A 26,383-nucleotide genomic window follows, 5' to 3' on the forward strand; every position below is an offset into this window, starting at 1 on the left:
GTATTAGTAGATCATCAGTCAGGATTTTGTTTTTTCTAACTTGGTACAAAATTGAACAAATAATAACAAATATTTAAGGTTACAATGGACCATAAGCTGAATATGAGCAAACAGTGTGCTCTTGGTGTAAAAATAAGCCAACAGCCTACTGGACTATCTCTTGCAAATCAAGGGAAGTGATTCTTCCTTTCTGTTCAGCACTGATGAGGCCCCATGTGGAGTACTGCATTCAGTTTTGGGTTCCATACTTCAAGAAAGATGTGGATAGATTGGAAAGAGTCCAGCAGAAATTGACAAAAATGATTAGAGGTCTGGGAAGTATGACTTATGGGGAAAGGCTTGAAAGAACTAGGACTGTTTAGTCTAGGGAAAAGAAGGCTGAGGGATGATTTGATAAAAAAAAAAATAGTTTTCTCTGTGGCTGTAGGAGTAAATTTATGTTTGAGATAAGGAAGACGTTTCTCATTACAGGAGTTGTTGAACATTGACATCTACCTGGAGAAACTGTGAAATCTCTATTCCTAGAAGTTTTCAAGACCAGGTTAGACAGAAACTTGGCTGGGATGTTTTTAGCCAAGACTTTGGGCAGAGGGCTGGATTAGATGACCTAATGAGATCCCTCCAACCTTAATGTCCTGTGATCCTATATTATATTCATGTTATGAGTGTAGCAATTGTTTCTTCAATTATTATAGTGACCTTTCATAAATAAAAAGGACAAGGAGAAAATATGAAGAGCTATATTCTGTCATGGATCAGTTGACCAAATTTTCATTTCACTTGAAACATGGCATAAATGAACCTCTATAGGTTTTTAATGAGCTACGTTAAACTGACCTAATTTTCTCAAAAGATGCATTAATTAAATTGTTTTTTAGTGATTTTTATCAGGTACTGCTGGGCTGGAAAGATGAAAGGCAGAGAATTTTAAATTATTAATAACAAACTGCTCACATCTTCCTTTCCTTGTCATGCTTTTGATAAATGAATGTCCTTTGTATTTGAAGGTGCAAGCACAAGTACGCCACACAAAACTGAACTTTGACAAACTGAAGACTGACGTCTGTCAGAAAGTAGATCTTCTTGGAGCTAGCAGATGCAACCTCCTGTCTCATGTATTAACAACATATCAGGTATCCAAAAATATTTTGATCGCAAAAGATTAGTTTCCTGTTAGCAGAGCCCATATTTTTCAACATAGTTCAGTATAACAGTCTGCTGTTGACTTTAAGAATGTTTCAATATCTGGGGAGAATGAAAGGTTGTATTGCATGCTTTGTACTGAAATATTACTTTCCGTGACAGACAACCCTTCTTCATTTCTGGGAAAAAACCTCACACACCATGGCAGCTATCCACGAAAGTTTCAAAGGTTATCAGCCATATGAATTCACTATGTTAAAGGTAAGAAATCTACAGATGTATTTTGTTGTCCATTTGTCAAACTGTAGAATAATTTAATAGAAACTGAGGGAAAAAGCCATAAACAAATTATGTTTAGATCTTAGGAGTTTACCGCAAATTGTTCAGCAGCAGTTGCTGTGAATGTGCCTTACCCAATGCATTGGCATGTCTTTTTGTTAAATGCACTTTGGTCAGCCTTTTGCAATTTAGAGGAGCTAAAGATACCTTTGTTGTGTATAGTGCTATTACTTAATGTATTAATGTATAATAGTACATGGTAAAGAAAGTAAAGGAGGGCCAAAAAGAGTAGTGGGCAACTGGAATAAAACTCAGAGTTTGACATTGTTCTCCAGAATACCACAGATTGGCCACCAGATTGCTTTAGCATCTGCTTTTAAAGATCTGAATTAAAAAAATATCTTCTCACATTAAAAAGTCTTTCTAGACTTCCAAGTACCTGGGGGGTGTTGATATGTGCCCTGTCCCCGCCCCTCCCCCCCCGCTAGCCCAAGAGCTGGCAGGGAGTACCAGGCCAGGAGACAGCTGTTTCCCATATGGGGTTGGGACATTGCTTCCTGCCCCCAGGGGGCTACCTGCTACTAGGGCAGGAACTGTCCCCCTCTTCCCTGGTAGCAGGGACCTACCTCACCCCTGAAGCTCTTCCCAAGCCTCATGCCTCAATCACCCGATTGTGACACAGGGTTGGGACCTGCCCCTGACTGGGACAGGTCCCAGCCCCTGCTCCACGATTGCAGGGTGGAGGCTGGGGAGCCTGTTTCCCCATTGAGCTCCATAATCATGGAGCTGTGTGGGAAACAGACTGGGGAGTCTGTTCTCTATTCAGTTCCACGATCTTAAGGATTTCCCAGCCTGAGCCCCACAACCATGGAGCTTGGGCTGGAAGATGAGGACTTCCCTGTCCCTGCCAATAGTGATGGTGAAGCTGGGGCTGGGAGATGAAGATCTCTCAGCCCTTGCTCCCCAATCACATTCTTGAAGTTAGGGGTTTGGAGCTCCCTGCTGCTGGGGCAGAGAGACAGTTCCTGCCCAAGCTCTGGTGGCAGAGCTCACCCCAGCAGCAGGCAGTTCCTGGGGACGGGGAACAGTCTCCCACTCCCTGGTGTATGGCTAAGTGGGAACAGATTTGTTCCTGGTCAGACGTCTACATGAGCGCTACTGCACAGTTAGTAATTGAACTTATTTTTGTTACTTGCATTTGCAGGTAGCAAATTTACTCGCTGTTAGCAAGGTTTACTGTGCAGTAAGCATGTGCACGTTAGATGCACGTGTTTATTGCACAGTAAACTATGCTACTGTGCAGTAAAGTGTCTCATGTAGACGCACCCAGGGTTGACTTTCAATGCTTGGGTGTCCCACCAACTCTTTCAGATGCTCGTTTTTACTGTTCTTGATTCTTGCAGTACAATTTGGGGATTCGTATGGAACTGCTGCTCTTAGAATATCAGACTGATCTCTGCTCTCATTGCTTATTTTCGTAGTCTCTTCTTCCACAATGTAAAAATCACTATCAGCATTGCAAGTGGAGATTTACTAAAGAAACAAAAAGCTGGGCATCTTTTTTCAATTATCATAGCATAGCCCCTTGCCCAGAAGTTATAGTGCAGCATAGTAGCCATACAATTGGCTAATTTCATTTGGTCTGTGAACTCATAAGGATGGGGAGGAAATAAATGTTTCAGTCTAGTGATGATTTGGAGAAATAGTAGGAGAGTTGCCAAAGGAGTCAAGAATGAGTTGCTTCTGCCATAAGTGGTATCTGATGAGAGAGACAACCAAACCTGAAAACAGTTTCCGGTTAAACCTTCAGTCTATAAATCTGTGAATATCATGTGTAGAATAAGAAGTTCAGCTACATTGTGCTATATGCTATAAAAAGTAGAAATCACTCTGCAGTTCCTGAGACAGAGAGAGTGTCTTAATGTTACCTGATCTCTTCAGAGTATGTAAGGCCTTCTATTACTACAGCTAAAACTAAATATATAAAAAATCTGATGTTCTACTACCTTTCCAAAGAAACAAAGATAAATTAACAGCCCATTCCTGAACACTATTAAAGCATAATAAAGTAACTATAACACTAGCTTAACTAACAAGTGGAACATGGAACATTCCACATGGTGCATAAAGATCTCTGCTGCTGGGGATGGGAGACGCTTCTGAATTTTTCTCCTTGTATGATACGCTTCAATATAAGCTACATATAGGAATCAGTGACTCAGAAAGCTGTGATCTAGTTTGTGTGTGTCTGTCTGTATGTATGTATGTATGACAAAACAAATCACTATTGCAAAAATGAATGCAAATATTCCACAGTGCAGCTCTTATTTTATAATAAGAAGCCTCACTATTTGTAAGGCTTCAAGGTTTGGAAAAAAAAAAGGGGGCCTTATTTTTGCCATGATGCTTTAACCATGCTGATCGCTACAAGGGTTTACAACAGTACTTTGATAAAGTTCCATGGAAATGTTTTATAAAATAACTAATATTTAGAATGGAAGAGTGTGCTAGTTAACCTGTTTTTGAAAAGGTTAACTAGCATAATCTTTTATTTCAAATATTAATTTCTTCCTTTTAGCTGTTGTCACAATATTCACCTTCCCAAATGTGATATTTTTCCAATTAGTGTTTTATGCTCAAGTACTTTGAACAGTTTATATTGCTGGACTTATTTTACAATTTTGGATCATGAATAGATTAAATTAAAAAGTGAAGTGAAAATAACTCCCAGTTATTTAAAATCCTTTCCATTGTACCAGCTTTATTCAAAATTAATCTTTGTCAGCTTTTTATAAGTAAAAGTATTTTCTTTTTAAAAGCAAACTATTGCTAAAAAAAATTAGACACAACTCAGTTTAAAACACTTTCTATTATTTTTTGAGAGATGAAGTTGAGTAGCAACTATTAGAAATTTCAAAAGTATTGAAAAGTGGGAAATTTAGAAAGGGAATTATTTTTCCTTTTTAAGCCAATTTCCAAACATTTAACTGGGGAGTTGTAGTGAGGCACCTCTACATTTTTTAAATATTTGAGATTGCTATCACTTTTAGATCTGGTGCTTGTCACACTACCATCACTTAAACACATGCACTTGAAAACACTCTTTTGAAAATGCATACTTGCCTTTACTCAGACAGATACCATTGACTTCACTGGGACTACTTGCATGAATTACATTAAGCATAAGTATTTGTTGGACCAGAGCTTTTCTTTGCATTGTGTGTATGAAAACAAACTCTTCAGGAAGCAATCGATTTTGGTTAAATATAGACTGTCTCGTTTAGTGATGTGATTATACACTGGAAAATTATTTGTTTTGAAATATAAAATTAATATATTAATGATTTATTCATGTGCTAGGCTTACCTCAGCAGAGAGCCTCTTAAATGCCTCTTGGGATTATTTCTGGAAAGAAAACATTGTCTTTGGTGATGTTTGCCAAGTTCTGTTAATGAAAAGCAACCCATTTGTTTTCTTTGCTTCAGGGTCTATTCCAAGTGTAAGTGTAATAATGCTATTGCAGCTGTATTTCCTGACTGTTAGTTTCATGCTTGATGAAAGATGACTATTAATGTGTTATAGACCCTGTGCATCCTGATATGGAGAGATCTTTTAGGTCTGGTATTGTTTGAAGTGTCAGGCTGCTGAGTTGGTAGAGCTTTTAAGGTTTTACTATCCCACTGAAATTTTGCGTGATAACAAATATGTAAGCTTACACTACCACTGTTATTTGTCATGCATGAAGCTCATTCTGTGTCCTATAACTGTTTTGTTTCTTGCCGTAGATATTTGACTATGACCTAAATTTGTGTTTCAAGTTACGTAGTAGTGTAAGTCCCAATTTCCTGAATTGCTCCTGAGGCCCTAGAAGTAAGGAAGACCCTGGACTAAAGAGTTAGGGGGCTAGGATTCCAAGCTCTGCCACTAACTTTTATAACTTTTATGCATCAGATTCTCTGAAAAATGAGATAATGGTACCTAACTCCTTACATCTTTGATACCTCTGACTGAAAAAGACCAACGGAAGGATTGTTAGTCTCAACCAGCCTTTCCTTTGTATTTTATTCCCATCTCTTCCTATAGGCACTAGTGTAATGTTTTGCTCACAAAGTGAGAGTAATGGTCCCAGCATATCATTTACTTCTTTGAGTATCACAAACTTTAAATTATTTTGTACCAGGAAATTTGTATCCATTGTTCAGCCCTGGTACTGACAGCTATAGTGAAAGCAGGTTTCAGACTGTTGTACCACCTGCCACCTAACCGAGTCATGGCCAGTGGCAAAGTACTGGCAATATCTGCATGCTCAAATGGCATGGAGATTTTCTCAACAGTAAGGATACTCTTCAGTATAGCAAGTCTCTGTGGGGCAGTTTGAAATAAACTTAAGTCTTGCCTTATACTAGTGATTCTCAGCCTTTTTAGACTCCCTTTGTTAGACTTGAGGCACACTTGGGAAATACTGACTTTTAATTTTTACTCCTTTTTGACTATAGAAAAATAATATATTAGACTTTCTGTCACAAAACACCAAGAAAGACCACAACAGGTCAGAATACTTTTAACACCATGAATTCCTATTTGAAATCTCTGTGTTTAGCTTATGAATCATGTTTGTATGCCTAACATTGTGCTAAGATTGTGAGGCACTCTGTGGCATCCTTGAAAGGATCTCAAGACACCCCAAGGTGCTGTGGCATCCTGAGAATCATTGCCGTATGCAAATGGCATATCCTTAGAAGATTTTTTTACAACAAGCTAATTAATTGCCAGTTAACTCACTCCTTCCATTTGGTTGGGCCTACAGATGTTTATTCTTTCCCTTATGAGTCATAAGTCAACCAATTTTAAACTAGTAAGAGTTGTACTTAAATGGGAGCCATATCTATGAAAACAGTAGGAGTTCAGCACTTAAGTAGGACTTGGGTAACTAGGTACCTTTAAGCATGTAATCCATAGTGGGCACATCTACACATTCATTAATGTGCCTTTGCTACCATGCATTAAGTTTAGTACCTCTGAGTGCCTACACATGAGCAGGGAGGCTGCTCCCCTGCGCTGTAATTCCACTGCATTGGAGCAGACTCGATTAATTGGGTCTGCTGGAGTGCGGCAATTACCGCACTCCAGCAGTCTGCAACGGCTCTATGCTTCAGAATGGTGGCGGGGGCGCTTTATTTAAAGCTCATTTGATCATGATTTTGAAGCACAGGGACACTGATACATAAGATGCTCTGGATGCTTTAATTAAAGCAGTTCTCAGAGCCGCTTTAATAAAAGCATCCCCCTTCCACACCCGGAGCTCATGTATAAATGCCCTGTAATATGAGGGACTAGATAAAGGCACAGTAGCTGTGCTAATGTGCAGTAGCAAAGGTGAACATGTTTTTTGTGATGCTTAATATGCGTAGACTAATTTTATTGTGCATTAGCATGGTTTTTGCTATGATGTACTAATGCGCAGTAGAACAGTCCACTGTGCATTAAGGCACCTTGTGTAGATGCACCCAGTGAGTACAGGGAAGCCAGATGCATATAATATATTCTTGCTTAGAGGAAAAATGGGGGAGATGAGCAAAGTTTTAAATACCACTGTGAGACTACAACGTACAGCTCTCAGGAAGGTCACTTGAATCCAAAGAATATGGTATTACGCAGATTGCCTATTCAGAATCAAATCAGCTTTGATTCAATATGTGTTGTTTTTTGGGCTTCAGTGAAGCACACTTCAATTAAATTGGTCTCTTTAGTTATGTAGGAGCAAGGTGACATAGTGGTTAAGTCTTCTTGTGAAGTTCAACCCTGACTGCAAACTTTTCCCAAAGACTGTCCCCAGTTGATTCAGTTACAAATGGGTACCAGGTCATTCAGGCTGGAAAGTCAAAGGTGGCTAAATATAATCATAGTCTCATAGGCGTGTGTACAAATGCCTACGCCATAGCACATGCAGTTGTGTAAGCAGTGAAATGCATGTCAGCGCTGAGAAAGTGGCAGCAGTGCACTTTTGAATTAAAACACATCAAAGATGTTTTAGTTCAAAAGTGTACTGCTGCCACTTTCTTGATGCTGACGTGCATTTTGCCACTTATACAACTGCATGCGATGCAGCACAGTGCACATCAGCTCACGTGGGGAGCAGACTGGATTAACTGAGTCTGCTCTGATGCTCCTGATCTCCATGCATCAGAGCACAAAAATGTATGCATATAAATGCCCATAGTCATAATCAACAATATTAGCCAAGTCACTACCTTATTTGCTGTTGCCCATAGAAACTAAATCGCCTAACAATCCTTGTCTGGTCTTTAGATCTAGCTGCATTTGTACATCCTTACATGTACTGAACACTCTCTTTAAGATGAGAGAATGTTTATCTCTCCATCATAGCCCACCAAAGATAATAAATGTCTACTTTGCTTTTATGCAGTTGCATACTATAGCTTTATGTTCAGTAGGCCAACCTGTTAAGCTTTTGCTTATTAACTTAATTTTTAAATTAGTTTAGTACCCACTCCCTAGCCCACTGATTTCTTTCAGAAAAAATCTTAGTGCTCATAATGGGGGGGAAAAAGAAAAAAAAATATATTATTTGCTAGCTGAATTGGAGGGAATGCTACCTGAATATCAAAATAATTAGTTAAATTGGTTTATTTAATCAAAATTGGCTGTCAGTTTTAAAACATTGTCATTCAGCATAATTTCCATTTTTAATTTAGGTCTGTGTTTTGGTGCTATATTTATATTCCTAATACAGGAAATAGTAACTCCCATTATTATCATGATGTTTCCGTTCCAAGATACTTGTGAGTTCCATTTCTGTATGCTACTTCCTTTGTGTTTTTCCTGATCCTATGAAATGTATTTCTTGAAATAGCAATGATGGAAGATATTAGGTTAGTGAAACAGCTGGTAGGAAAATGATTCCTGCATTTTTTCTGTTCTTGTCTTGGGGAATGTACTGTGGAATTTTCTTCCGCTGAACTACCTTTTAACCTTTAAAGGGGGTGTATATAGTCTGGTGCTGCACATACAATATTTTAACTACAGTTTGAAAAGTCATAAGGCAAACTTCAATATATTGAATTCAAATAAATATGTGCAAAAGGAGTGACGGGTGTTGCAGAGAAATGGTAATGAGATATAAACAAGGAACTACTGTGCTAGCTATAAATAGGCTCTAAAACCCCATGTTCAGCAAGGGTTAGTACTGCAGAAGACACGCAAGCCCTGGTGTAGCTGTACACCAGAAGTGAATCAGGATTGGAAAGAGGGGTGCCCAGGGAAAGGCCAAAGCACACACAGTTGCAGAGATTCAGACCATAGGGTAGTCTAAGGAACTACTGCAGCTAATTTAGAGAGCTCTTTGGGACTTGCATAATTTACAGCAGGAACCTTTCTGGGTTTCAGAGGAGCCAGAGGTCATGGGTACGTCCACACATGCAAACACATGCACTTGCAGCAGCTCAAATAGAAGCGATGCAGATTTGAGCCAGGGCTTTTTGCCTTGGCACATGTGATCAGACATGTACTTTGTTGTGGAGCAAATTGTGACACTTGGAGCAAAATAACCCTGGCTGGCTCCTCCCAGATCTGCAGCCAGCGGGAGCTAGAGCCTGGGGCCAGCACCTGTGCTGTCCCCAGCAGTATAAAATTCTGCCCTGTCCTGGCCCCATCCATTCAAAAAGCTGCCCTGGCAAGCAGCTCAGGGCTACTCGGTCTCAGGAGCTTCTGGGGCCTGGTCACTTGGTACCTGGGGGCACTACCCCTTGTGCCAGCTGGACTGCTGCAGCAACATCCCAAATCCATTTTTTAAAATACCCCAAAATGCATGTTTTGCCGCAATTAAAACACAAGACCACTCTACACACATGCACACACACCCCCCCCACAAGAGAAAGAGAGACAGCGATCAGTTTGGCAACGCTTTATTTGTATATTTACAATGTTAAAGTACTGTGGAAGCCTACCAGTGTCTCTATCATCATGATAAAATAAATTATAAATACCTATATGTGTTGATGTGTACTTTTGGTTTTCTTCGCACATGATGGTTGTGTGATGGGGGGATGTGGTGTTTGCAGGAAGCGGGTGGGAAGGGGTGTAGAGGAAGGCGGGTGGGTGTGTGTGGAGGAATGTGGGTAGGTGTGGGGTGATTGCTTGGGGGACTGTGGGTGTGGGGGACCTTGTAGGAGGGCTGCTCAGGAGGGGTGGGCCCCCTGGCCCCCAGAGGGTGCAGCCCCCCCCCCCCAGCACATGGAATACCCCCTACACACACACACAGGGCTCCAGCTTCCCCCTGGAGGGCCACAGCCCCTATCCCCCACAGGGCCCCAGCCCCCCTGTCCAGGGTTCCAGGCACTCTGGAGGGCCACAGCCCCCTGCCCAGGGTCCCAGCTCCCCCCTGCAGGGCCACAGCCCTCTGCCCAAGGCCCATAACTTACTTTAGCAGCATCTGCAGAAGTAGGATGCTCTGAGCCATGGCAGCAGGACCCGGCACAGCACACAGGGACCCTGCACCAGGCCCAGCCAGGTTCTGCTGTCCTTGGGGTTTCTCTGCTTCCTGGCAAGGCCGGGCCATGGTGACAGGATGCACAGACTGCATGCTGGGTCCTCCCAGCCTGGCTGGGCCTGGTGGCAGGACCTGGCACGTCACGTGAGGACCACATTCCGAGGCCAGCCAAGTCCTGCCGCCCTTAGGGCCCCTCTGCCGCCTGGCTGGGCCATTCCCAAGGTGGCAGGACCCAACGCAGTGCATGGGGACCATGTGCTGCACCCAGACGGGTCCTGTCAGCCCTGGGGCTGCTTCTGCCACCTGGCCGGGCTGGGCCCATGGTGGCAGGACCCGGCACGGTGCAGAGGGATATCGTTTGACACAGAGAGAGAGGTACATGCACACTTATCTGGACATGCCCCGTGAGGGCACACAGATGACTTAAAGCCATGAAAGATGACTTAAATCTCCCTACTACCTTGGGCCATGAGTTCTGTGAAATGCTTCCTATGGGCATGGTACAGAATCTTTCTGATGTCTTTCGTTTCCTTAAACCAAATCTGGAGCCCACTGGAGATGTGGGTTTTTCCATTCCAACTTCAGCAATACAGAAACTGAACCTTGGTCACTGGTTTAAATGCAGTTCCATCTGCTAGGGGTGTATGTGAAGCCAGAGAAAGATCATGTTCTAGATGCTGTTTCTCCAAGTCCAAACACCCCCAGTGTAAATGGTGTATGAATATCTTTTTTTGATGGTATGAATCAGGGGGCTAGGGATTAAGTGGGAGGAAAAACTGACCCAGCAGGATTCCAGTTGCAGGGAGGCATGAGAGAGCACACGCTATTGCTGTCTGTGCTTTAAGTGTTCCTTTGACACACAAAATACTCCAGCACTCACTGCAAGCACTAAATTCCCTTAAAATTCTTTATAGAAAAACTAAAGATAAATTAAACAAAAGCTTTTCAGGAAGTAGACTCATGACAAACATGTTAACTTGATTCCTAAAATACCTAGGAAAACCTAAGTGTAACAGCCTAATTTCATATAAACAGGGACTGAAATACATGAACAAGAGTTAGAAACTCTTCCATTTGTAAATAATCTGTTCAGGAGAGCAGTGGAGCAGTGCGAACAAGATAAACTAGGTAAGTGAGAATATTTTCCACCTGGCAGATGGGCTGGTGACTCTAACCATGGTTATATAATGGGAATTATGGTGTTCTTTGTTCTGTTCTGGTGACACATGCTAACCTTTTAATGAAACTCTAAACACAAAGACTAAATGTTCTGTACTCATGAGCTTCTCACAAAATATATTTTCCTTAGCAAAAGTGGTAGGCTAGAGTTGTCAGACTCACCTGGCGTGTGGAGACCAGGAAGAGAGCACAGACCAAGGAGCAGAAAGCAGAGCAGCAGCTCTGGCAGAGGAAGGGGATCCAAGTGGCCCTCAGTACTTATTTGTGGGACACCCACCCAAAAGGTGCCCCCCACTGTTGTAGACACTGATAATCTATCCAGGTTAAAAAAAATGGACAAATTAATGCAGGAGAGGTGCATCAGTCAGTATTAATGAAATAGCTAGGTTGTAATCTGCAAATTAGGACTTTATAGACCTCTGAATGTTGGCAGCTATAAGAGAAGAGGGGCAGGGCCCTATCAGTCTTGAAATGGCCCACATGCATTCCTATGCCCTCTTTTCACTGGCATCCTCTTTGCCACTGTGAGATACAGGACACTGAGCTAGACAGATTTATGGTTTGACCCAGTATTATACTTCTAGGCTAGGTACAGACATTAAAAAGCTGGATGTAGAATCATTCTAAGGTACGTGGTTTCTGTAAGTGGTATAGTTTAGTTTAGTAGTGAACAGAATACACATTTGCCCTTTGGTGGGGGATGGAGGGAGTGGGCAAAACTTAGACCAGGTTCTGGCATTTTTAAATAACTCTGTGCACCAAAATCCTGATCTGTTATGGGTATGGACTGGCTTCCGATCACTTGTACAGGTAAAAGTGTAATGTCTGGATCTATCCCTTATGTTCTTATTCCATGCAGAAGGTGATGCCATAACCAGTGGGCTGTTTTTATGTGTGCACACGTGTTTGATACATTTTGTGCTTATCCTAATGTTGAATGGAATTTTTTTTTTCATCTAGAAAATGTTTGTGGGGCAGGAAAACAGATTCCTGCTCAGATCTGAAATGAACAGTTTGAAGTGTAGTTGCCAGAAAAGCAGCAGTAAAAGTAGCAGCTAGTTACCAACATAACCTCTTTTCATGTGTATTCAAAATTATATCTGCTCCTTTTTTGGGAACATTCAAACAGTGTGCCTGGCAAAGAGCAAGACATAAATTCTGACCCTGTAGCTAACCCAGCACAGGCACACTCTTGTGCCTAGACAGAGCACCATTGAATTCAGTGAGGTACTGCATGGGTGTTAAGATCTGCTTACACAGACTGAATTGTATAATCTGTCCCCAAGTGACTAAACTAAAATTGTTTGTTTTTGTTTTGTTTGTTTTCCCTCTTTATACTGATCAGTACTGCAGAACCATATAAGTTAAGTGGGAGAGCTCATGCAGTCCAAAATTGTTAGATACTCTGCAGTGGAAGCTACCTATTAATAGTTGTGATGCTTGAGGCAGAAGCAAAGCATTTTTACTTTCCATTTCTAATTGAGTTTGCAAAATACATAAATTGCTGGGGGAAAATGAGGTCTTTTTTTACCTGTAAACCAAGAACAGTGGAAAGGAAAAAAATATTATGGCTTAAATAATCCTATATGCATACACAATTACTATGTGCAGTTATGCCATAAACAGATAACACTTGTATCCAAGAATTTCAGGCCACATATATGTCATCGTAAACACTTGGGGCAGAAATTATGTGCGTATTATTGTTTGCAGGCAGCAATTCCAAAATATGTGCCAGGGAAAAGATATACAAACTCTTGATGCCATTATTGCAGATTTGCTTTTCATTGCACAACTGAGCATTCAGATCACAAAATCATCATTTTAGAAATCTGAAAAACCCTCTTTATTAAACTTCCAGTGGATTTTTTATAAAATACACTACATGGAAACCACATGCTACAAAGTTTTGTCACTTGTTTTCAGACTAAAACCAAGATGAAACCTTTGAGCAGGCTTTGCATGAGCTAAGCTGTGCTACATAGAGGTGGTTAAAGAGGCAGGCTGAGGACCAGAACATAACTTAAAAAATGAAGCTATCTCATCTTCTAAAACAAAAAGAACCCCAAAAACATGTGGGCTGCAAATGGAGCAGAAGGTTTTCCTTAAATACATATTGGAAAAAGAATATGAGTTTAGCAACAGTCAACAGGACTTCAGAAATGAATGGTCAATAAAGAAAGTGTATAATGAGTACTGGTGGTTTTTCATCTTATTTGTACTGTAGCTCTACAGTAGTGAATGTTTTCTGCTGACATAAGTTAAACTTGAATCCAGGATCCTTTTTTGTGCTGTATCGTGCATACCCAGTGATCTAGCTTAACATTTCTAAAAATACTTTATGCCTCCCTAACAATTTGCTCTTTTTTTTCCCTTTTCATGTACTTACCAATTGTGATCTAGAGTCTGCAAGATCCTGTAAATAAACTAACTGAAAGAACAGAAAAAGAGGATTTGCAGACTGAGAGCACCAAGTCAGTCGATGATCAGCAGAGTCAGTGAGTCATGTGTCCGACATCTCAGAATAATACTTTTTTTTCCATCTTCCACGGGCTTTCTTTGAGTTTGCCTTTATTGTAAGGAGACTGTCTCAGTTGGAATTGTACATAGACATGCTGTACAGGGAGACATGAACACTGTAACAAATAGCATTGCAATGTTGATAATTCCTGTTATGCTGCAGGATATTTATAAGAAATTCAGCTAGAGGGACAAATTCAGGAGCTTTATGGTAAATTAAAAGTGAGCAATCTGGAGTTTAATTAGGCCTTTGAACTAACTGTTTTCTTCTTCTTTACTAGCTTTCTCTTTATTTTGTTCAGTTTGTCCATCATATTTCTTTCCAGATTAAAAAAAACAAACAGTTGACTGCTTCATTCAGGAGAAAGGCTTCTGTTTCTCTAGTTTTTTTTCCCTTGCCTTGCCTTCCTCCTTGCCCTCCAGGAAAAGCATCTTAATTCCTGTTTCATTGGAGCAGGGATTAGCTTTTGTAATTAATAGAGTGTTGACTAGCAACCCAGTGAAGCAACAGGCACTTTAGAAAAAGTGCATCTAAATGAGCTGATTCTGTTACCTCTAGCGCTGAAGGAAAAGGGATATATTAATACATAGCTCATTCATATTTGGAGTGGCTGATCCAGAGTGGGAGACAGAAGGGGTGAGATGTGATCTCTCTCTCATGGAAACATCAGGGCTTATTTCCAGACAGGTGATGTGTTGGTGTAATCCTTCTACCACCTGTTGTTTTGAGCACTCAAGGTTAAGTAAGGTACCAAAAGTAAGTAAACTGATCATGTGTCAGAAAATGAACATCACAAGTAATGGTTACTGGGTTTTATTGGCTGTTTTAAGAAGACATTTAGGAAAGAATTGCAGTTCTTTTATTTATTTTAGATACCTCATCTGCTTACATACAATAATTTAAGGAGGTCCTATTTTAGATATCAGAGTTTAGAAAGGACACAAGGAAGTAACATGATAGTTTTCACAGGAGTACTGTGTATCCAATCCTCCTCATATGTTACTGAAAAAGAAATGATTTTTTTTAAAACTGATCACTAAACGTCTAGGGTGAACATGAGCTTTGTTTCTTGAAGCTTTCTGTCATGCACTTCAGAGCTTCTGCCTAAGAAGCTTCCTCAGTTTCCATACTGTAGTATAGTTACTGCCTCCTGCAGTTTTAAAGAAACAGTTCATCTATCCTCTGGGCTAAAATACTGTGTTTACTTGATTACAAGGCAATGTTTTTGCCCCATTCATCTTGGGGAAAATAAAGACTCATATTAGAATTGAGTATCAGCTGGGAGCTGAGAGAAGTGGCTGTACAGGGAGCCTGGCTGGGTTGGGGACAGCATCAGTGGCAGGCAGATTCCTGCCTCCAGTGCCTGCTCCCTGTCCAGCTCCCCTCCCTTTTGTCTCCCTTGTTGACAGGAAGCCAGGCAGGGAAGGAGGAATCTGCGAGCTGCTGCTGTCTCCAGCCAGCTGGGCTCCTTGTACAGCAGGTCCCTACAGCTCTTAGCTGAAGTGGACTAACATTCAGTTGTCACAGGCAGAGGGGAGCTCCAGAGCTGCTCCTGCCCCATGCTATAGGGAGCAACTGTGCTGGGAGCCCAGCTCTGCACTGCATACAGCCTGCTCCCAGCCAGTGGGGGAAACAGGGGAAGGGGAGAGAGGAGTCAGCAGGGAAGGAGGAACCTGCGCACTGCCAAGCACGAGGCAGAAGCAGCTCAGGGCTCCCCTGCACCAGGATCAGTAGAGAAAGCAGGGGAAGAGGGACAAGTGGTAGCGTTGCAGGCAGAGGGAGTGTTAATGGTGCAGAAGCAGGCACCAGGTGTCTGCCTGGTCTTTGCTTTCCTGCATGCCTGTCCCCACCCTCCACCTCTGCTTTCCTACCACCACACGGGAGGGGACAAATTTAAGATGACCCTCCTATAATCAGACTGTAGACAGGTTTATAATTCAGAATCCGATTATTGGGGAGGGGGGTCATCTTAAATATGAAGTTGCCTTAAATTTGAAGTTATCTTCAATTCAGCTAAATACAGTAAGTGGCTTGACACTGGTCAGAGTAGTAGGGCAAGAAGCGGGGTTTGGCTCAGTGCATCAGTGGCCATGTAAGGACCATGCTTACTTGTACACCAGTTTTTCTGTCCCTCAGTGACAGGTGGGGTGAAAGTTTTCCCCCTCTTTTTTGTCCCTTAGAAATCCCTGTGGAAACACTGAAAGATTTTAAACTATTTTTTATTACTTAAAGGAATGGAGATTGATATGTATTGCTGTCAGCAGACCATGCATTCTTTTGGTACTCAACAGCATGGACTATTGTAATAGCCAGAGCATGTCTATACTGTTATTTAGATCTGCATCAAAAACCCATAACAGCAGCAGTCAGTCTTGAATCTATGCTAATGATGTGATAGAATGAACCTGGGTATAACTTGCATGTGGGCTGAATCTGGTCCACCATTTTCACTGCTGTTCCAAAGCAAATGGGATAAGATGCAGAATGATTTTGTGGGGGATGGTTATATCCTTAGGGGTGATTATGAAAATCTAGATATATAGAATCCAATGTAGGTTGTCCACAACAGATATTTGGACAGGTAAAAAACAATAATTTACCAGTCTATATGGGAAGTGCAATTACTAGTCTAATGCTATTATGATGCAACTGAAAAAAGAGATTAATCCAAAATGTTATCTCTTTAAAAAAATATACTGAAGAATAGGAATATGCTCTTGATTTTTTCCCCTCTTCAATTTAAGGTTGATTTCATTATATGAGGAAAACCACAGCAAGGAACCAAGCTATTCAGGTATTATTTCATGTCATATTTTCAGACTCCTAATGTACGTAATGTTTTTTTCATTTGCATTGTGTATGTACTGTATGTATGTAATGTATGTTTGCAGACAACTTCAGAGAGACTTGTAGAGTCTAAGGCCAAAAAGAACTATTGGACCATCTAGTTGACTTCCTGTATATTATCCTGTTACACTATACTAAGCCGGATTGTCCAGAAAGGGATCCAACCTTCATTCAAGGGCATCAGGATACAGAATACAATTTACTTTGGTAGTTTGTTCCAATGGCTGATTTTGTTCAGTGTTTAAAATAAATGATTTCTCCTTTTTCTGGCTTCTAGCAATAAGTTCTTGCTGTGACTTTTTCTGGTAGATTAAGGAAACTACTACTTTCTGGAATTTTCTTTCCTTAAAGGTATTTACACACTGAAAGCAAATCACCCCTTGGTCTTACTTGTGATAACCTAAACAGAATGAACTCCATAAGGCGTTTTCTCCAGGCCTTGAATAATTTTTGTAACTCTTGGATTTTTCAGTGTCATTATTAAAAATACAGACCCTAAAACTGCATGGACTGTTTCAACAAATGCCTCATTCAAAGGAAGAAAAACATCACCCCTGCTTTCTCCAATCCTGTTCATACTTCTAAGTGCTAGCCCTTTTACCTGCAGTCTGCCATTAAGAACTTATAACTAATTATCCATCATGATCACCAACTCCTATTCAGAGTTACTGCTTTTCAGGACCCAGTCCCCTGTTCCCTTGAGGTACATACAGATATTTGGGGAGGTCAGGAGCAGGTTATATTGTGTTAAAAATGGCCACATGATCTAACTCTGTTCACCCAGGTGAAGACCTTACACTTAGAACCTTAGGTGGGTCTAAGTGCAAACTGTACAAAAGTTCAGAAGGGTTAGATCTGTCTAAAAATGGCCAACCTGATCTCAGTTAACTGTGTCTGGGAGGTAGTCTTACTTAGATCAGACTTTGGCAAGACAGCTAATTGAACTTCTGTAGAGTTTCCAGTGCAGCCCCAGGAATGAAAAAGCCCAGCCACTGGCCCTAGGCCCCAGGCCCAGGGATGCACTTTTCCTCCCCTGCGCTAGGCTTTTTCTAGCCTTCCTATACCTCCTCTCATGCCCAAACAGACAAACCTCTCTCCTGCAGACCAGCCAGACCCCCACCCCAAGCCTGCCAAATGCCCTATCCCACAAGCTGCTCCTGGTGCCAGTTTTACCCAATCACCAGTGCTGGAAGCCAATAGAAGTAAGATGGAGTGGGGAGGAGGCAGGCAGGATCTGGGGTGGGTGGTTCACCATGGGGGTTGTTCATTTGGGGCTGTAGGGCAGTCAAGGGGATAAAAATATCCTCTGGTCCTGGGTGGGGGAAAGAGCCTCCACACTCCAGAGACCTTTCCCGCAGAACAGCCAGCCCCCTTGATTCAGGCAAACCCTCCTGGACCCCACTAGCCTCCCAATCCTGCCAAACCTTCCTGGACCCCATGGATCCCCCACAGACCCTGCTTGCCCCCCATTCCCTCACCTCCTCCCCCCACTGACCCTGCTGCCCCCCATCCTCCCCTGCCGACCCTGCTGCCCCCAATCCCACCACACTGTCCTGGGCCCCACCACTCCCCACACACCCCTCAACCCCCTGACTCCCCCCATGGACCCCACTTGTCCCCTGCAATCCCTGCTAGCCACTACCCATTCCAACTGACCTTAGATTGGGTGGCAATTTTTAACTTGATCTAACCTCCCCAAATGTCTGTACCTACCCTTGGTATGACCTGAATTTCTTGCCCCTAGACACGTAATTTTAAATCCAGCTATTATATTAAAAACACTCTAGGCCCAGATTGTTCTGTATGATTAACCTGTCCTCAGGGTCGTTTACCACTCTTGAGTCATCTACAACTTTCATTACCAGTGATTTTGTGTTACTTCCTGTTCCTCAATGATAATATTGAATAGCATTGAGTGGCTGTATGGAACCCTAACAGATGTTCCAATTTGACGGTGATTCCCTGCCAACATCTACTCCTTGATTTCTTTCAGTTACAAGGTTTTTTATTTGTTCCGTATGTACGTTATTGTACACTGCTAGTTTCTGCTAATCCGAATTCCATGTACTGCTAAGTAAAATACCTTACAAAAATCTAGTGTATCTATGTGGTTGAACGTATCAAGTAATTATTTACATTTTATGAAAGATTGAAGATTGGATAAGACATGTTTTTCATAAAGCCATGGTGCCCGGCATAAATTATACTACTGTCTTTTATTTACTGAATTCCATGCTGTTTTCCATTTTGCCCAAGACAAATAACAGCCTAACTAGCCTGTTTTTCCCAGGTCATTCCCTTAAACATTTTGGATGTTGACATAACATTTGTACTCTTTCAGTGTTCTGAAATGGGTTTGGTATTTCAATATTTATTTAAAAATAGCAAGAACTGGGTAGAGAGATCCTCAGTTGAGTCTTTTAGCACTCTTGGGTACAAGTTATCCTGGCCTGGGTTTTGTTCTTAATAGATGTAATCTACCATCCACTTGGTTACTAATGACCTTGGAAGTAATTTCCTTGTCTGATACAAGTTTGTCATCCTACATCTTTCTAATACAGAGCAAAAATATTTATTGAATGCTTCTGCCATTTCTTCATCATTATGAAGAATTTTATCATCTCAGCCTAGGAATAAGCTTGGGATATCTTTTGTTTCTAACTGCTTTTTTTGGTTCCTGTTTCCACTAATCATGGATTTTTCTGTCTTTGGTCTCCATTATTAAGTTTCTGCACTTCAAAAATTCTATTTTATTTCAGTTACTATTTGTCCTTCTTTTTTCCATTTGTGATATTATTGGGGTGAGGGAGGAGTATTTCTAGTTGCTGCCTGCCTTTTGCCAAGAAATAATGAAAGGCTTTTAATGAAAAAATATCCTCTTTCCTACCTTTATGGCCATGGCTATTAAAGATTTTCCAATTGTGATTCATTTTTTAAAAAATTTCCTCCCAATTAGTTTTTTGGTTTTGCTCATAATACTTCTTAGCTTTGGGAAATTAGCCTTTTTGAAGAAGAGCGTGCGTGTGTGCTTGTGTGTGCGTGTGCACATGCCTATCTACCAAATTCATAGATTTCATAGACATTAGGGGCTGGGAAGGACCTCATGAGATCATCGGGTCCAGCCCCCCCGCCATAGGCAGGAAGTCAGCTGGGATCAGGTGACAGCCAGCAAGAAATAAATCCAGCATTTTTTTTGAAAGAGTCCAGAGTAGGCATTTGTACCCCCTCTGGGGGGAGTCTGTTCCAGACCCTGGACACATGCACCATAAAGAACATTTTTCTTATATCCAGTCTAAATCGGCCTTCCTGGAGTTTATGACCATTAGACCCTGTCATCCCTTGGGGAGCTCTGGTGAAAAGGTGTTCTCCCAGGTCCTGATGAAGCTGTAGGCTGCCACAAAGTCCTCCTGAGCCTTCTCTTCTCCAGACTGGACAGTCCCAAGTCCCTCAGCCTCTCCTCATGCAGCCTTTCCTCCAGGCCTTGGATCATATGACTGGCTCTTCTCTGGACTCTCTCAAGCTTCTCCACATCCTTCCTGAAGTGGGGGGCCCAATACTGGATGCAGTATTCCAGCTGCAGTCTCACCAGGGCCGAGTAAAGTGGGAGGATGACTTCCCTGGTATTGTTTGAGATGCATCGGGGGATGCATGCCAGAGTTCAGTTAGCTTTGCCTGCCACTGCATCACATTGGTGGCTCATGTTCATCTTGTGGCCAGTCAAGACCCCCAAGTCCCTTTCGGCCATGGTGCTACTGAGCGTAGCACTGCTGAGCCTCTAAGTATGCTGAGGGTTCTTCCTACCAAGGTGCAGCACCTTGCACTTCTCTGCATTGAAGGCCATCCAGTTTTGGTCAGCCCACCTTGAGAGCGTGTCCAAGTTGGCCTGTATTTCCAGCCTGTCTTGCAGCATGATGGCCCTCCCCCATAATTTGGTATCATCCGCGAACTTGACCAGTTCACATCTGACTCCCGAATCTAGATCACTGATGGAAATGTTAAAGAGTACTTGCCCGAGTACCGAGCCCTGAGGGATTCCACTGGTCACCCTGTGCCACATTGATTTGTTCCCTTCACCTAGTACTCTTTGGGTCCGACCCCGTAGCCAGTTGCCTAGCCGTTGGACCATGTGATGATCAAGGCCACAATTCCCCAGCTTAACCATGAGGACATCATGGGGAACTAGGTCAAAGGCCTTCTTGAAGTCCAGATATATGATGTCCACATCTTCTCCTTTGTCCAGGGCATATGTTACCTGGTCATAGGAGATGAGGTTGGTCAGGCAGGACCTGCCAGTCACAAAGCCACATTGGCTGGCATTCAGAAGCTTGCCTTCTGTTAGTTTGGCCTTGATGGATCTCTTGACAATTTTGTCCAGGATTTTTCTAGGGATGGACGTCAGACTGATTGGTCTATAGTTCCCCGAGTCATCCCTCCTCCCTTTCTTGTAGACAGGAATCACGTAGGCTCTTTTACAGTCATCTGGGACCTTCCCCGAGTGCCACGATCTTTCAAATATCCTTGCTAAGAGGGATACAATGATGTCTGCCAGCTCTTTCAAGGCCCTTGGGTGCATCCATCTGGGCCCGCGGACTTGTGAATGTTCAGGTTCTCAAGGTGTTCCCTCACTTGATCCACATCAGTTTTGGGATCCTGAATTGATTTGTGCCATTCCTGGCGATGTGATCCTCCTGGGAGGATGAAAAACCAATGCAAAAATGTAATTTAGGAGATTGGCCTTTTTTGGGGCATCTGATGTCAGTTGCCCCATTGGATCTCTTAGGGGCCCAATACTATCCTTGTTCTTTTTTCTGCTTCCCACTTATCTGAAGAAGGATTTTTTGTTGTCCTTGATCCCTGTAGGTAGCCTAAGTTCAGTTTGTGTCTTGGCTTTTCTCAATCACATTCTGCAGGTGTGGGGGAGTGCAGAATAATCTTCTTTGGTAATACTTCCTGTTTTCTAGCTGGTGTAGGCTATTCTTTTGAGCTTGATGAGGTCCAGCAGTTCCTTATTCAACCATGGGGGATTCCTTGCCCATTGGCTGCATTTCTTGCCCTGGGCTTCAAGGATTATGTTTTGAGCAATGACCATTCCTCATGTACTCCCTTTTATTTTTTTTATTGGGGGGGGGTGTATGAATCTGATTGCCTGACTGACCAGTTCTCTTAGTTTGCAGAGTTTCCATTCTCATTCTTATCCATTATACTGAGGTCTGAAATATAGCTACCTTCAGTTGTATGTAGCACCTTCCAGATTTAGAAAACAATCATCTATAACTTAAAAAAATATAATTTGATTGCTGGTTTCTTGAATCCTGTAGCAAAAATCTCTTAGATCAAACCCCCCTCCACCCATAACATCGTAGGCTTTTTTCCATTAATTTAAACAGCTGCCTTAGTATTGTTTTGATAATAAGTTGACCTTTTCCTTCAAAAAGAAACTTAAAAATTGGTCAACTTACACATTGGGTCAACCTAGAATTGGAACAATATGGTAACTCATCATATTCTCTGGTTTGTTACTGTAAATTCAGTAACAGTACTTACTAGGCCTTCTTCCGGGCTTGGCTGTTTAGTGTATGGATTTATATGCCTTCATGATCTTGCAGTTTTGAGTTATCCATAACTCAAAGTGGTATCTTCAGTGTAGTGCAGATACTGTTTTGTTTGGATGAATGATAACTTTCACCCTGCACTTCCATATAGATGCAGAGCACATAAAAGTAGGATAAAACAAGGATCTGCTCTTGGTTTTTTTACTTAAAAAGTTTGAATGTGTCAAAGGATTTTAATGCAACTGATTAAGAACAGAAAATATTTTAAAAATTAAAGTGCAGTGATTTAGCAGTAAGACCTGACACACAGGCCTTCTGTTGCACCCCAAGGCGCCTTAGTGCCAGTACACTTTGGGGATGGCTTTTGATAGGATTGAAAGTTCGTAATAGCTATTAATATTAACATTTTTATAGGCAAAAGACAATTACCAGGAGAGCATCCTACTTGACTTCCAGATTTCCTGGTTTAAATATGTAAAGACTTAAGTGTTAATGGAACAATCACATATTTCAATATATTGATTGCTGTCTAGTGCTTGGCAGGGAGTTTGGGGGATGCAGAGGAAGGGGAAATGCTTTGAAGATGAGAGCACTGTTTTTTGTGTTGCAGCTGGTCAGGTGTTGTGCATGACATTTTCTGATAAAGGGTAGTTGTTCACCTGAATTTTGGGGAGCGTTAAGATGTACTTGGGACCAGTACAATGTCCAGTGGAAAGATGACCACCAATTCCAATGGGATTAGATTATACTTGTGGAAGAATTAAAAAAATAAGAAAAAAAACCTTTTTTTTTAATTATTTCTGATGCTGTGCTCTGTTGTAGCACTGACCAAAGGTATTGCTTGGTGGGGAGCATTGTCTGATTATTCACATGGTGGTTAGCTCCTCTTTAAAAAGAAAAGGAAAAAAGCTAGTGTACTGAGATTTTCAACATGTAGCTGATAAAGTTTCTTTTGAAATTCTGTATGAGAGAAGCTGAAGACAAAACCCTTCTATAACTGCTACCCAGGGCTGACAGTAATTGCAAATCTGTCACTTCTGTCTGTCTCACTACTTAGTAATTAATTTTGGTCCCTTCTCCTGACTCCACTCTTTCTTGGAACTTGTGGTGTTCTTTTCCTACTTTCCCAGGGCCATGGGGTTCCCTCTCTCTTCCCAGAACCAGTGTTGCAAGGAGAAGAGAGAGCAGTATCACCCTGAAATGAGGGTAGGCTCCAAAAAGAAGGGGAGAGAGTTCTGCTTGATTCCTGCAGTAGCTATATTTAGCTGTTCTTCCCAGGAGGTGGGCAACCTCAGCAAGCAGCCAATTGCAGGGGCTTTCACTCCACAAAGTAGTAATGGTGTGTACCCCTCCACAATGTAGCTTGCTTTTCAGAAATTTTAGTTCCTATTTTTGCCCAGTTGTGATCTAGCACATTTTAACCACTATTCTACTGTATTGTACTACTGTATTGACCTACTTGCTACATGTTGATCTTGTATTACTACTGCATGAACTTATTTCTGTCTTGAACTTGGCTTGATTTGTTTTCCTTGTTTTGGTTACAGCTGAAGACAGCAAAGACATCCTGACTACGCTGGGAGAAAATTTTAACCATAGAGAAAACTCAGGTAAACCAGACTAATGAAAACTATGTTACAGTTTATAGGTATTGATCATATAAGGGATAAGTGCGCCAATAATTCTTTTTTTTTAAACTGCTAGGTGCCATTGATGATTTGCTAGATCTGAAACCTGAAGAAAATGGTATGAGATGTGTGTATATTATCTATTTTTCAAAAATAGTTTTAATCCTATATTTTAGTTGCTTTAATACTCTGAAAGTTGACTGGGCTTCTAAATAAGATCATCCACCTACAATACTTCACTTGCACTAAACAAAATCAGCACCATTTACATAATCTGTGGACAATAAATCTGATATTGAACTAAAATGTAAACCTACTGGCTGTAAGAGGATTTACTGTACTTCAGTTTCTTTGACATAAAGCGTGATTTTTTTTTTTTAGTAGCAACAGATGCAGCTCAGATTTATGTATGCAGGAACGATTACTACAGTACATCATATTTGAGCCATTGAAGTATGTTTCGCTGTCATTCTAGCCCAACTCATAACTTTTTAAATAATTGGTTTTCATCTTTTTTTCCTCTGTGAGCCCTTATCGCCATCGTAGGGATTGCTAGTGGTAGTCCAGTGGGCCCTACAGCTTTTATATCTGAAGTGGGGCAGATGAAGAGCAGAAGAAGTCATTTGGGTCTTGTTAAAAACTTGAAGGAGTCCTGTATTTCTTTTGTTGTCTTAGTTAATTCAAACAGCTATGTTTTCTATGTGTAAAGCAGAACAGTAATCTAACTCTAGTCACTGCATCCTTTGTTCTCATTAGATTAGGAACAGCTCAAAGGCATGAGGATTTCTCACAGTTGTTTCCCAAATGGCCTGTTTTAGAATATAAGGGCTACCCATCTTCTCCCTCCATTCCCATTAGGAAAGACCTCAACAGTCAGAGTGACGCAAGTTTTTTGCAGTCTTTATGACAATGTAGTAGCTACACCAAGAGCTCCCTCCTGCATGCTGTGGAAATATATTTCCCAGTGCCACAGAGAGACACATATGTGTAATACATGGCCCAAAACTCTCCTGTACAGTAATGAAGTTTTGTTATGTGGTTTAATATTAAATATTTTCATAGCTATAGTGGCCTTTTCTTTCTCTCTCATTTTCACTCACCCAACCATATCTCATGTTGAACTCTCCTACTGGAGACACAAGTGAAGCCTGCTCTACACACATTTGCGGGCCAGTTTAAACTAATTTAGATATGGGCTTTTTTTACTCAAATATTTAGAATGCCAATCAGCAGAGAGACAGTTACAACAACAGAAAGATGTTTATGCTGCTCATGCTTATTCCCTGGATTTTATGGGAATAAACTCTACTGGTAAAAGACAAACTTCAGTCATCTAAAGGAGGGTGTACTGAAGGTTTTTTGTACAGGGCCTAACACTCTTTTCTGTGGTGCTGAGTCAATTTTTCTGAAACACTTTCTGTCTTCTCTCTAATTTTCATAGATTTCATAGATTTCATAGACATTAGGGCTGGAAGGGACCTCGGGAGATCATCGAGTCCAGTCCCCTGCCCAAAGGGCAGGAAGTCAGCTGGGGTCATAGGATCCCAGCAAGATAAGCATCCAATTTACTCTTGAAGGTGTTCAATGTAGGCGCTTGAACCACCTCCGCTGGCAGACTGTTCCAGACCTTGGGGGCTCGGACAGTAAAGAAATTCTTCCTTATGTCCAGCCTGAAATGGTCTTGCAGGAGTTTGTGACCGTTCAAACTCGTCATCCCTTGGGGTGCTCTGGTGAACAAACGTTCACCAGATCACCCCTGAGCCTATGCTTTTCCAGGCTAAAGAGTCCCATGGCTCTCAGCCTGTCATCGTAAGATCTGTTTTCCTGACCTCTGATCATGCACGTGGCTCTCCTCTGGACTCTCTCAAGCTTCTCCACATCCTTTTTGAATTGTGGAGCCCAAAACTGGACGCAGTACTCCAGCTGCGGCCTCACCAAGGCCGAGTACAAGGGGAGAATGACGTCCCGGGATTTGCTCGAGAAGCATCTATGGATGCAAGCCAGTGTTTTGGTCGCTTTACTAGCCGCAGCATCGCATTGGAGGCTCATGTTCATCTTGTGGTCAGTGATGACCCCCAAGTCTCTTTCTTCTGTAGTGCTATCCAATGTAGCACTGCCGAGCCTATAAGGATGCTGCAGGTTTTTCCTCCCAAGGTGGAGAACCTTGCATTTTTCAGTGTTAAACACCATCAGGTTCTCATCCGCCCATTTGCTGAGCATGTCCAGGTCAGCCTGGATCACCCGCCTATCTTCTGGCATGGATGCTTTGCCCCAAAGTTTGGTGTCATCGGCGAACTTGGCCAGTCCACTCCTGACTCCAATGTCCACATCATTAATGAAGATGTTGAACAGGATGGGTCCCAGGACAGAGCCTTGAGGGACCCCACTGGTCACAGGGCATCACGATGAATGACTGCCATCGATTACAACCCTCTGGGTCCGACCACGGAGCCAGTTTCCCAGCCAGCGGATCGTAGTGGAGCCAAGGCCACAACTGGCCAGTTTGGCCAAGAGGTGATCGTGGGATACCAGATCAAAGGCTTTTTTGAAGTCAAGATATATGACATCAATCTCTTCTGCCTTGTCCAGGTGATAGGTCACCTGGTCATAGAAGGAAATGAGATTGGTCAAACAAGACCTACCCGCAACAAACCTGTGCTGGCTATCCCTTAGGATGTTAGCCTGGGCCAGTCCATCAAGGATGGCCTCCTTAATAAACTTTTCT

The 26,383-nt window shown here is 41.9% G+C and overlaps 1 protein-coding gene across 9 annotated transcripts in view; it reads left to right on the top strand.

Annotated features, from left to right (window-relative positions):
• Positions 1 to 26,383, top strand: part of ICA1 (islet cell autoantigen 1) — a 123,496-nt gene that overhangs the window by 82,244 nt on the left and 14,869 nt on the right. For 8 of the 9 annotated variants that reach the window (XM_090046926.1, XM_090046929.1, XM_090046930.1 and 5 more), the window contains 6 exons: positions 1,008 to 1,133; positions 1,306 to 1,404; positions 13,514 to 13,608; positions 16,376 to 16,425; positions 23,578 to 23,640; positions 23,735 to 23,776. In XM_090046926.1, the coding sequence (XP_089903052.1) occupies positions 1,008 to 1,133; positions 1,306 to 1,404; positions 13,514 to 13,608; positions 16,376 to 16,425; positions 23,578 to 23,640; positions 23,735 to 23,776 (475 nt within the window). Of the gene's footprint in view, positions 1 to 1,007; positions 1,134 to 1,305; positions 1,405 to 13,513; positions 13,609 to 16,375; positions 16,426 to 23,577; positions 23,641 to 23,734; positions 23,786 to 26,383 lie in introns of all 9 variants that reach the window. The other variant, XM_090046933.1, reaches the window with a different exon arrangement.

Source organism: Crocodylus siamensis, chromosome 5 (genome assembly GCF_052110815.1).
Source record: "Crocodylus siamensis isolate JL-2025a chromosome 5, ASM5211081v1, whole genome shotgun sequence".
Classification (NCBI taxonomy): Eukaryota; Metazoa; Chordata; order Crocodylia; family Crocodylidae; genus Crocodylus; species Crocodylus siamensis.